This window comes from Hordeum vulgare, chromosome 6H (genome assembly GCF_904849725.1).
Source record: "Hordeum vulgare subsp. vulgare chromosome 6H, MorexV3_pseudomolecules_assembly, whole genome shotgun sequence".
In the NCBI taxonomy this organism is placed as follows: domain Eukaryota; kingdom Viridiplantae; phylum Streptophyta; class Magnoliopsida; order Poales; family Poaceae; genus Hordeum; species Hordeum vulgare.
Window position 1 is genome coordinate 554,108,415 of NC_058523.1, and position 11,930 is coordinate 554,120,344.

Below are 11,930 nucleotides of genomic sequence, written 5' to 3' on the forward strand. Positions count from 1 at the left end.
ATGCCGCCGCCGCCGCAGCCGCCCTTGGCAGCGCCTGCGCCGGCAGCACCCTGCCCTATCCGGCTCCGCCCCGCACCCACCCGCCGCCGCCTCCCAGCCGCCCCCCGCGCCGTCTCCCTCGCGGCCTCCCACGCGCACGACGCCGCCTTCCTCAGCCGCGCCGCCGACGTAGCCGACCGCTCCGCGGGGCTCACCTGCCCGCACCCCAACTTCGGGTGCGTCATCGCCCGGCCAGAGCCCGAGGCCGACGGTCCAGAGGCCCGCGTGGTCGGGGAGGGGTTCCTCTACGCGCAGGGCACGCGCTGCGCGGAGCTCCTCGCCGCCGAGGAGGCCGGCGAGCGCGCCCGCGGCGCCACCGCCTACCTCAACCTCGAGCCCGGCGACTGCTACGGGGACAGCACAGCCGTCGCCTCCCTCGTGCAGGTGCTCCACTGAATGAACCCCCCTTCGCCACCTCCCTTCAATTTCTCTAACAGCATCGCTATATCTCTTAAGATTGTCATAAACCCAAATGTGGATGGTACTGCAAGCATACGATTGTAGCATCGTGATGAAACTTCTCATCTGTCAGATAGTGCAGATTCCATGGGCATAATAAGCCATAATGCTGGATACTTATTCTCCCTTGTCCCAACCCCCCTAGTATAGATTTCTATGTATCTTGTAGTGGCAGTCTGGCAGAGTATTACTTTACTTAAGATGACTATATGATGAGGGCGTGCAAATCGGATCCCATTTTTGTTCGAATTAGGAGGTTTTGACCTCCGTGGGCTTGCTCGCATGAACACTGATGAAACTAGAAATATATTTCGCTCAACCTTCTTTATTGATAATTTAGTCATACGCATTCAGATTGACGTTGTATATCCATGTAAAAAGATGTCCTGTATGCAGGGAGAAAACTAATGATTTTATCAGGCAGGAATTACAAGAGTCGTGGTAGGTCTTAGACATCCCTTGAAGCACTTGAGAGGGAAAGCGATTCAATCACTGCGAAGTGAAGGCATTCAGGTCGATGTTGTGGGGGAAGATCTCCAGAGCAAATTGTTCAAGGTGACTCTTGGCTTATATGTTCATTCTCAATTACTATTTTTATTAGCTACAAGTCAAAGTAGCCGTGAGCACTTTGCGAGGGGCACCCTATCTTGTAGTGCTGTTGCTTCATTTTCTCTATAAACCATTTTTAGAAGTGGTCTAACAATTTAAAAGTGCAAATATTTATTTTCTGCAATATGCATGCTAAAGAAAAGCACACAACTGGACATTATGTTCCAGATTTATTTTGTATGCTTTACTTTGAGTAACCGTTGGATCTAAAATCACTATGCAACCGTGCTTTGTAGGATCACGCGATGTAGCGTTATAGTTTCATCTTATATTATCTTTAACACATTAGAAATATTTTGTGGATGTGACAGTTGACACTAAGGATAAAATGTTTTTTATACTCTGAGGTTATCTTTAACACAAACGTGAATCTCGCAGTGTCCACTTCTATTGATATATCTGACTTTAATCAGAAATTCAAGTTCATTAACTTCATTTATAGCATATTGGAAAGAGTGAACACAAGGATTATACTCCCTCTGTCCCGGTGTATAAGTCATTCGCGTAGTTCTATGTCACCGATTTGAGAAATTAAATATGTGTTATATATCATGAAAAGTATATCACTAGATTTCTACACGGATATAGTTTCTAAATATATATTTTTTATCACATATAATACATATTTAGATAGTTAAATTGTCGACCTAGAACTACGCAAATGACTTATACACCGGGACGGAGGTAGTATCTGAGATCGTGCATTGTTTGCAGCACATAGGAGACTACTCCATGTCTTAAGCAATATGGATATGATGTGCATTGTCCGAAGATAGAATGTAACAAAGATAACTAATTCACCAAAGTGTCTAACATTTCAAGTATAATTACTAACAAATACTGAGCATCTCACTAAAGCTAAGAGCTTTTTGATACCCTTTTAAGCTGTAGGTTCAGCAACCCTACCCTTTTAAGCTGTAGGTTCAGCAACCCTACCCTTTTAAGCTGTAGGTTCAGCATCCCTACTGAATGCAAATTACAGTGTAGCATAATGACTTAATTTTATCGCATGGTTGTGTGCTTACATTGTATTGGTAGTCGTGATTTAGGCAGCCTTTTAATCCCACCTCCCATTTATTCACTTCAGTTCTTTTGTTATGAGTTTGGAGCACCTATAAACCCCTTCCCTTTTTTTTCTAATGTGTTTTTCATCTTTAACCTAGTACGCATCTCAGAAATATATGTTTATCAGTTAGCTCTTTTAGTTTTCTGTGCATTAGGTACTGGTTACTTAGACTTCGTTTGGCATTGCAATAGATCATGGTTATCTTTCCCCACCAGCTTTTCAAGTAAGAACATTACAATGCAGTAACTACAAAACATGAACTTAGCTGGCTTGCTAATATGTTTTAATGTGTTCACTGTAGGAAGCTCTTACTTCATGCCTCATCGTAAATGCTCCATTACTTTACCGAGCTGCCTTTCGTGTTCCATTCTCTGTTTTGAAGTATGCTATGACTGCAGATGGTGAGGCCTAGCTTTTCCATTTGCTCTTTTTAGTTTGGTTAATTTGTTACATGCTACAGCTTAGCATTAATATCCAACTTGTACATTGCTTCACTTCCATCGATGGAAATGACAGGCAAAATTGCAGCTAGTAGTGGGCACGCGTCTTGGGTAAGCGGCAGAGCATCCAGAGGCCGAGTATTTGAATTGCGTGGAAGAAGTGATGCTGTTATAGTTGGTGGAAATACAGTCCGCCGTGATGGTAATGAAGAAATAATACAATAGATTCTATTTAGTGTATTTCATATTGGTGTTCCTTCATAGGATTGAAAGGCTTTTAGTTGTGTTCTAGATCCTCGATTAACTGCAAGGCATGTGAAGGGGCATGTTCCAGTGCGCATTGTAATGTCACAAACTTGTAACCTTCCTGAAGAAGCAAATTTATGGAATGTTCATGAGGCCTATACAATAGTTGCAACACAAAGAGGTGCTCGGAGAGATTTCCAAAAGAAGCTTGCTATGAAGGGTGTTGAAGTAGTGGAATTTGACATGCTAAATCCTAGAGATGTTATGTCATATTGTTATGATCGTGGGTACCTTTCTGTATTATGGGAGTGCGGTGGGACCCTATCTGCTGCTGCTATATCTGCAAGAGTTATTCATAAGGTAGATACTTTTTATTTCACTACATGGTTGCCATGTGCATTTACGCATCTATTGAACATATTACATAGTTATCCAGAATGTTTATTGGCTGCTTTTGTTTGTTCTAGTTCGTTGAGTAATATTTATTTGAGTTCTGAACCTGAAATCAAACCTGGCAATGTTAAGACACTGTTCCAAGTTATCTGTTGAATTAGTGAACAAGTTATGTTCAATGTCTTTGCAATTGTTTTTTACTTCAGCTTAATGAGCTTCCGGTCTTCTAGAATAGCAATGTTAAAAGGATATTCTTGACTTGGGTATGCAGATGCGCCACATTTCAGCACTATGTAGACATGCTTTATATCAGGGAGAAACATAGTACTGCTTAGTGAATTTTTGGGAGGGACAACTCTTTGGACGTAAGTTCCGGGAGGGGACTTACAGAATCATAGGGATAGTCTATGTGCATTCACTTCCCTAAACATCTTATATCCACCATGCACCATGAACATCAGTCAGTCCCCATATGCGCATTAAATGGTTTCACTTTATTAGATTTGCTCTTTTTCTTTTTGCCTCTGACTCTGTGCATGTTGTATGCCATATTACGATTGAGCTCTGCTTACAGCTTCACATTGTTTTTTTTTGTTCTTCCAACAGGTTTATGCATTCTGTGCTCCAAAAATAATCGGTGGAGTAACTGCTCCAACACCAGTAGGTGACCTAGGGATGAATCAGATGACTCAGGCGATTGATTTAATTGATGTTTCATATGAGCAGGTTAATTCCTTATGTTCCACTTCCAGTTCTTATATGTGTTCACCATCAATTATATCAGCATATGTACTTGTTAGTTGTTATATTACACTTCTATTACACCATGTGTCATGCTTTTCTTGCTGATATTTCCCCTACTGGCTACCATTTCCAGGGTGTTTGGTTGGGCCTTTCATTGTCTTTTGCACCTTGGCTCATAAGCCAAAAAAGCTCTTATTTAGGGGTTTTCGGTTTTGGCTTTTGTCTCTAAATAGGCCAACAGCCACAGCCAAAGCCGAAAGCCCCTAAATAGGAGTTTTTTTTTTTTGGCTTAAAAGCCAAGTAAAAGCTCAACCAAACACCCTCAGCTTTGGATGAAAGTTCCTACAAGTCTTATCTTATAGTAGTATAATTATACAAGTTACACTGAACCATCAGAGTAACTGTTTGTGAATGTAGGCATATGTATATTGTTTTATTGTAGTAATGGCATCTGCATATGTCCCTCTTTAGTTTCACCATTCATGGCAGTATATTATATATTTCCGTACAATATTGCAGATTGACCGTGACATGCTCATGAGTGGATTCATCCAACCTATTCCTGATCTATCACCTGTAATACCATCTGCGGATGAAATACCTTCAGATGATCCAGAAGTATCTCCATATGAAACAAATATTATATCCTTTTACAAGACTTGGGATACCTTTGGGGCTTTTTCAAACTTTTCTCCTCATCCAATTGACATGCCTGACGAAAAAGGAGATTGTTTGACATGGCCAACAGTGGAGCACTATTACCAGGTTTCTCTTTCCTGACGTTTATTAGTTCTACTTTTGTGTCATTGTACGTGCTTTGAAAATGAATTCTGGATCATGATGCACACAACATTTTGTAAATCTGCAACATCTGCAGACGTTACATTAGCAATGATAACTGCACCTGTGAACCTGTCAGTGAGCCGACAAGTTTTTGCAGGCACATAAGTTTGTTGGTGTTGAGAATCCTCAAGCAAGCAACATTGTGCAAGAAATAAAGCGGGCAAGGAGCCCCGAAGAAGCTGCTAGAATAGGAAGGACCCGGCAAAGAGAATTCCCTGAATTGGTATATCTGAATGTTCCGCTTTAATATTTTCTGAGCAGTGACCATTTGCATACTTCTGATTGGTTATATACCAAACCAGTTCTGCCATTCCTTTTAATTGAGTGTTATTTCTTTCCTTGTCAGTTACGGCCAGACTGGGAGTCGATGAAAATCGATGTGATGTACAGAGCTCTGAAATGCAAGTTTTCAACTTACGCTCACTTGACCGAGATGCTGCTGTCGACGGCTGGCTCTGTCCTCGTCGAGGCCTCACCCCATGACTTGTTCTGGGGCGGCGGGCGCGAGGGCGAGGGCCTGAATTACCTGGGTAGACTGCTGATGCAGCTGAGATCAGAGATTCTGGGAACGGTTCGAACGAGCGTTGAGGCTCGAGGACAGGAGGTGTGAGGTCTATGCATGTTCTTGATAGTGTCACATTTTGTTCTGGTGGACGAGACACCCAATTTTGTCAAACCACGGCGTCGAAGAATCCCTATTAAGAAGAGAGATGATCTTGTATGATTAATACTACCTGATATGCTCTAGTTTAAACTTTAAAGTGTAAGTGTAAGGGGGGTTCAGATGCACAGGTGATGCTCCTCCAAGATGCAGAACCTTGCTCAAACATCAATTTTTTGTTGATCATTTGATGTAACAAATGATAGATGCCAAAAAAGGAACATCCATGCGAAAAGCTCGCAGAGAATACTCAGCGTGATGATGATGGAAGAATGGCTCATTGGCTAGGTTGCTACCATATGATTGTAGCCAACATTCTGTTGGTTGTAGTGGGGGACATAACATACGAGAATATCGAAGAAGTGTAGACAGAATCCTGTCTCTAACCCCTTTTTGTTGGAAAACACTTCAAAACAACAGACTGATTTCTAGTTCGCGCCCGTGTCCTTGGATCGGATTTGATTGGACGAGGCGCAGTGCACCCACACACGTATGATAGAGACAGATATTTGCAACACAATCCAAGTTGCAGTGGCAACACGGCTCATGTTGCAACATGCATCGGCTCAATTAATGCAAACACATGAGCTTGTAACATGGCCCAAAGTTGCGGTGACAACACAACTCATGTTTCAACATACTCTAACTGGGCTCACACAGTCACTTGCAACATGGCCCAAGTTGCGGTGGCAACACAACAACCTACATCAACACACAGGTTTCACGGCGATTATTGTTTGTAGTAATAACACGACTCATGCCAGATCCAACGACTCTAGAGGCTGATCCAATCTGCAAGTCAACCAACTGACACGTAGCGTCCACCTTTTTTTTTTCTTTCTACACAAAAGATCGTCACTCCATGTGAAGTATATCACGGTGAAAAGAAGCACCGGACAGGTCAGATAACAAATTTAAAAGGATACCCTTTTTCAAATATGTTTACGCGATTTTAAGAATATATACTGTTTTATGAAATACATTATCCTGAAGTAGAAATACAAAAGAAATAAAACAAGACATGACCCATATTCTCCCTGGTGAACAATAAATTAAGAACAAATAGGAAATAAATTCTAAAATTTATGATTTTTTTTGTAGATCTTTGCCAATTTTCACGCGAAACGGGATATCAATTCTTTGTTGGTGAAAAGACAAAATTAAGTGTACCATTTAATGATAACATTTATTGTTTGACTTTTTTTTTTGCACAGGTCAACATGCTTAAGCTTTTCCTGAGGTAACATTTGAGTGTGACAATAAACACATATATTTCGTTAGTAGCAAACCCGTGTCACATTATTATTCAGCTACTTCCGCCCAGAGACGCCCGGGCAAATGGTAATTATGCATGCCCAGTTATAGAATTCAAACTAAAACTTACTATTTTTGACGCTGACTTGAAATTAAAACTTGAAAGCAAACTAAAACTTATTACTTTTTACGCTGAACGATCGAGTGATACCATCACCATGCATGCATGCTCCAGTTAATTACTTCCTCCGTTTTTAAATATAATTTTTTTAAGAGGTTTTCATAGGGGACTACATACGGATGTATATAAACATACTTTAGAATATAAGTTCACTAGTTTTGTTTCGTATGTAGCCCCTAGTAAAATATCTAAAAAGACTTATATTTAAGAACGAAGGGAGTAGAAGTCTAGGTCCAACCATTTGATGTTGGTACAAGAGATTTTTTTTTGCTTTGTTTAAGACATTGTCCATTAGTTCTTATAAGAGAAAAAATGAGATAGAAAATCTGAACACTAACAGAAAGCCAACGATAGGAGAAATATTTTTTCAATTAACAGCTTGCATATCAATTAATTTATGCTCTGGCTATTACCTTGGTTCTTGTAATCGTCATTTTGACCATTTTCTCTAAAGGTACATGCTTGGAACATTGACCATCTAATGCAATCAATGGGAAATAATTACTCGATATCATGTACTAAGAAATTCTAAATGTTTGGAATTAAATAACTTTTTCTTACCTTGGTTAGGATTTGGTTTGTGCCTTTCACGAGATTGGATGGTAGCATCATGCTTCAATGGTTGAGAGCTTGAACCAGAAAAACATATGAATCAATTCGGCTTTCTTCCCGTTCATGTCTACAAAAGCATAAATAAACAACTGATTTTGATACCTATAGTATGTATAATTATAATTTCATAATTTGTAGATGAACAAACTAATCAGATCTGAAAATAAGCTACCTTTTTTCCCGCTCATCTGTGCGTCCCGCCTGCCGGGACCTGTCTGTGATCCGTAGATCGGCGCCTGCCTGTGCCGGCGTCCCCTTCCTTATGGATTTCAAATCACGTGAAAACAATTTCTAAATGTTTTTAAAATCATGCCCGATTTAATGGGTGCTTTCATTCATTTTTATGAAAAGGCATTCTATGGATTTCTTGTAGATCCATTTTCTGCTCAAATTCCATCAGATATGATATATCCAAATATATCAGTAGCTTCATTATCTATATGGTCACTCTAGTTATTTGTCATATGGCCAGAAGGATCCTAGAAAAGTGTTTCTTGTAATTTTAGAGCACTTCTAATTTTCTTCTTGATGTGTTGCTTATTGCGGTTCATTTCGATGTTAGATAACAAAGTAGACTAATGAATTGAAGTAGGAAATCCACCCCTCCCTCTCCGTGCCGCCAGCCCGAGACCATACATCACCTCTCTCCCACTCCGCCGTTCGTCCCACACCGTTCGGCTGCCATGGCCCGATAGAAGAGACTACATATGCTATGCTCACGTCGGACTGCCACTTCCAGATCGAGGAGCGGATCCGGTCGATGTGCGCTGCCTGCATCGTTGTCGGCCTGCCTCCGGATTCGCCGGAGCCGGAGGAGGAGGAGGAGCTACCACCGGCTCCGGGCTTTAACATGGAGGATGCGGATGCTGAGTTCGTGGTCGCTCAAGCGGCCAAGATGGCGGAGCAACAAATGAGGCCTATGTGGCCAACTGGCAATTCATCCGTCAGTAGCAGGCGGCGGCCGACGCGTTTTTCGCCGAACTCGATGCGAATGTAGAGGCGGGGCAGCCGAAGGAGCTTGTAGGAGCCGGAGCTGCGTCTGCCACCCATTTATTGGAGCCGAGCACAAAAACAATGGACATCTCCGATTGTTGATCTCGCATGCTTTTTTATGAATTTAAACTTTGTTATATGAGGTATCCGGATGGAGACATGCTTCTATATGGATCTTAGATTTGTCATATGATGTATCCGGATGCAAAGAAGCAAATTTGATACTTGACCGCTCACTGTCCGCGGACACGCCGAGACACGCCCACGTGCGTTTGAAAGGTCAGTTTTGTCAGACCCGGTTATAGATGCTCTAACAGCCAAGAGCATCGTACAAGCAGGCCTTACCCTGCCCCCTCACATCAAGCAGAGGCGATAAGGTGATAAGATTAGCCTGTCCTGTCTAAACATGTTCAACAGCAGAGTCATAACAGTTATACATTTGTACTCCATTATGGTGTGATTGATCATGCGGCATTAGTGGTTCAGCAACTCAGGATTCAGCAAATCAGCAGTGAAATCTCAACAAAGATTGAGTACCAAAGTCATCTCATCAGCAAACCGCAACGATAACCACAGATTTACTTCAACTTTTGTCCTGAGAATTCAAAAAGTTCAGTGTTGATCTGTTCTCATATTTTGCTTTGCTAGTGTCTTGGTTTCTAGTTTGTTTTTGCAAGTTTCCTACCAAAGAAACATTTACATCATCGTTCTTGCAATTGCCCCAAAGTTATTCATTCATCAGTGTATTGTACCCATGCAGTATGGGTATTTCTCATCATCATCATAGAAACAGAGAGCAGTGAGCAGCAACGAAGATAAGCCATGACCAATTACTGGTTTATACTCTATATAATATCACAATGTGCACGCGCGATGTGTGAAACAAAGAAAAATATATCATGGGTATGTTTGACATAAACACTAGTAAGATCAAGTATTCAAGTGCCAGAAATATCCTATCCTATGTGTAGCTCTCCTGCCTAGTTACAATGTTGGCAGCCCTCCCTGATCAGCAGTAGTACCAAAGATCTCAGTTTTGAGCAGCGGCGGCGGTGGCCGGCTGCTGGTCCTCCCTGGCCTTGCTGATGCGGCTGAGCACTGTCGCCAGGAGCGGCGGCGACACGATCTGGTACTCGTGCATGACCCAGCCGGTGGTGTTCGCGGCGGCGCCAGCGTCCTCCCCCTCTCCCGCGTCGCCTTCATAGGTGAGCTCGGAGCGCCTGTACTGGATGTCCAGCTCGCCGCCACCGGGGTGGACCAGGGTGACGGTCTCGACGGAGGCCTTCTGGCCGCGCCACCGGCCTCCGGCGCCACCCTTTACGCCGCGCTCGCGGCTCTCCGGCGCGTCGTCGGTGGTCTGCAGGAAGAAGGCGTGGTGGCTGCCGCCGTGGCCGTGCTTCGCGAACAGGTCGGCCGGCGGGAGGCTGGCCGGGTCGTCGTCGATGATGGCGTGGGCGAAGGGCGGGTCGCGGACGCCGACCGCGCGCGGGAGGAGGTAGTGGGCGACGAGGTCGGCGTCCGTCGGGTCGAACTTGAACGCCGGCGCCGTCTGGAAGCCGAACCTGGAGGCCTCCATCCCCGCGCGTCTGGATCTGGTTCGAGGCGGGGGTGCTCGTCGGGGCTGCCCGGAAGCGCGGGCCTAGCGGGGTCGATGCTTCGCCGCCGACGAGCGGAGGAGGTGGAGGGAGGAGGGGGGCGATTTGGATTCTGAGCCGCCGGCGTGGAAGAAGTGGAGGAAGAGAAACTAACCTGACACTGCCTTTTATTGAAACCGCAAAATAGAACTTGAACAATAACAACGATCAGAAATAGATAAGAACTGTGAAAATAAGTAAGGAAATAAAAAATAACAGATAAGGACTCTTCTAGAGAGACCAGGGTAGGACTGCTGTCATGCAAGTTTTGCAAGAAGGACCCTGAAGAAAATACTATTACATTTGAGCAATTAGGGATCTCTACACAAACCCGAACAATCGACCGTCCAGCCGTGACACTCGCCGGAAGAGGAGGTAGGTCTAGAACACCCCTAGAACTAGGCCGACACCAACCCAACAAGGAATTGAGAGCTGATGAACAACGGTGCACTTGTTCATGTGGCACGTCAGCACCGGGGATTGTCCTCACATTGACTAAGATCCTGACCCATTAGTCCCGTCGCCGATGTCGAGGGAGAGCGCTAGATTCTCTGTCGATAAACCTCTAATCTTGCTCCATGATCACCATCTTCACCATGTTGTTGGCGCCGCCCGTGGATAGTCAGTCACAAACAACAAACTAAAGGTCGTCGCCTTGAGCGAACGGCAAGCAAACAAGATCATCAACTCTTTGACATAACTATAGCGAGGGAGAGGCCGAGAGATCATCTTATTCGACTTGGTACCATCCTCACCGCACAATTGTGTCATCGAACAAAGACCTAACCCTATCTCTGTATTTAGACTAAAGAGAAACGATAGCTTATGCGGGAAGAGGGGGGGGGGTACCTGATGCGGATCATTCCATGGACACCACCATAAATCTATCATCAACTTAGAAGCTCCAAGTGTACCTATGACCAGGACCCTGCATGTGCCATCGAAACCGAGGTGATTTCCTTTCTATACAATCTACCTACATTTGCACATGAGACATGGGTCCTATCTCAAGAAGGAATGCTATGTACGATTAGTTGCGTTGGAATCAAGCATGGAGAGGCGAGGAATGGAGGCTAGATATGACTAAGATGAAGGCGCTCGAAGAGGTAACAAGACTACCAAGAGGCTATCTTCAGCCATCTGCATAGGTCGGACACTCTGACCCAATGGTTAACCCTATGCCCAACTTACACAATGCTCACTGGACACATGCGGGATACTCCAACCTTATCATCTGATCAGATACCCGACTGGTCAGACAGTCCAATAGAACATCCGACCGAATGTCCGACTTGCATAAGAAATTCTAGAAAGTCAGATATTTTGTTGGACACTATATTAAAATGTCTGACATATCAAGATTTTTCGACTCCTGCCGGAACATCCGACCTGCATGCGCACAGTGTGAAGGGCCACGAGATGTGTATCCAATGCATAGAATATCTATTCTGCACCTCTCCTCAGTTTTAGGGTTAGCAAAGCCTTTAGTCTAAACTTAAGAGACTTTTACTCATCTACCCATCTGCCCCTTCCCTTGGAGATCAAGATCTCATACGGGATGAGAATCCATTGGGTTTCAAGGCCTCTTGCATGATAACAACACCGGAGTACATGACCTTCATATCATTTGGATTGGGGAATATTTATCTCGCAAGACCTCCACTTCCTCTTGTATCTGTAGAAAAACTTTGCCCTAGCTATTTTTCCCTTTGTTGTTGTTGAATGCTTGAGATGTACCCCTTTCTCCTTGTGATTT

General features: G+C 43.7%; 2 protein-coding genes across 2 annotated transcripts; one reads left to right on the forward strand and one right to left on the reverse strand.

Moving 5' to 3' along the window:
* On the forward strand, positions 1-5,747 carry LOC123405875 (riboflavin biosynthesis protein PYRR, chloroplastic). Its single transcript, XM_045099400.1, has 9 exons — positions 1-423; positions 919-1,053; positions 2,475-2,574; positions 2,690-2,815; positions 2,906-3,219; positions 3,859-3,978; positions 4,516-4,761; positions 4,937-5,062; positions 5,186-5,747. The coding sequence occupies exons 1-9, from the start codon at positions 1-3 to the stop codon at positions 5,447-5,449; spliced, it is 1,854 nt and encodes a 617-aa protein (XP_044955335.1). The 3' UTR covers positions 5,450-5,747.
* A 3,609-nt stretch (positions 5,748-9,356) lies between these two features.
* On the reverse strand, positions 9,357-10,209 carry LOC123402550 (NAC domain-containing protein 48-like). The gene has a single exon (XM_045096472.1). The coding sequence runs from the start codon at positions 10,114-10,116 to the stop codon at positions 9,571-9,573; it is 546 nt and encodes a 181-aa protein (XP_044952407.1). The 5' UTR covers positions 10,117-10,209; the 3' UTR covers positions 9,357-9,570.
* Between the last annotated feature and the right edge of the window lie 1,721 nt (positions 10,210-11,930).

What these genes read in the sequence shown, in the direction of transcription:
- LOC123402550 (XM_045096472.1), bottom strand. Translation starts at nt 10,116, where the DNA reads ATGGAGGCCTCCAGGTTCGGCTTCCAGACGGCGCCGGCGTTCAAGTTC.
- LOC123405875 (XM_045099400.1), top strand. Translation starts at nt 1, where the DNA reads ATGCCGCCGCCGCCGCAGCCGCCCTTGGCAGCGCCTGCGCCGGCAGCA. An exon ending in AAATACAGTCCGCCGTGATG is followed by an intron (nt 2,816 to 2,905) that starts GTAATGAAGAAA and finishes GTTGTGTTCTAG; the next exon opens with ATCCTCGATTAACTGCAAGG. An exon ending in TTGATGTTTCATATGAGCAG is followed by an intron (nt 3,979 to 4,515) that starts GTTAATTCCTTA and finishes ACAATATTGCAG; the next exon opens with ATTGACCGTGACATGCTCAT.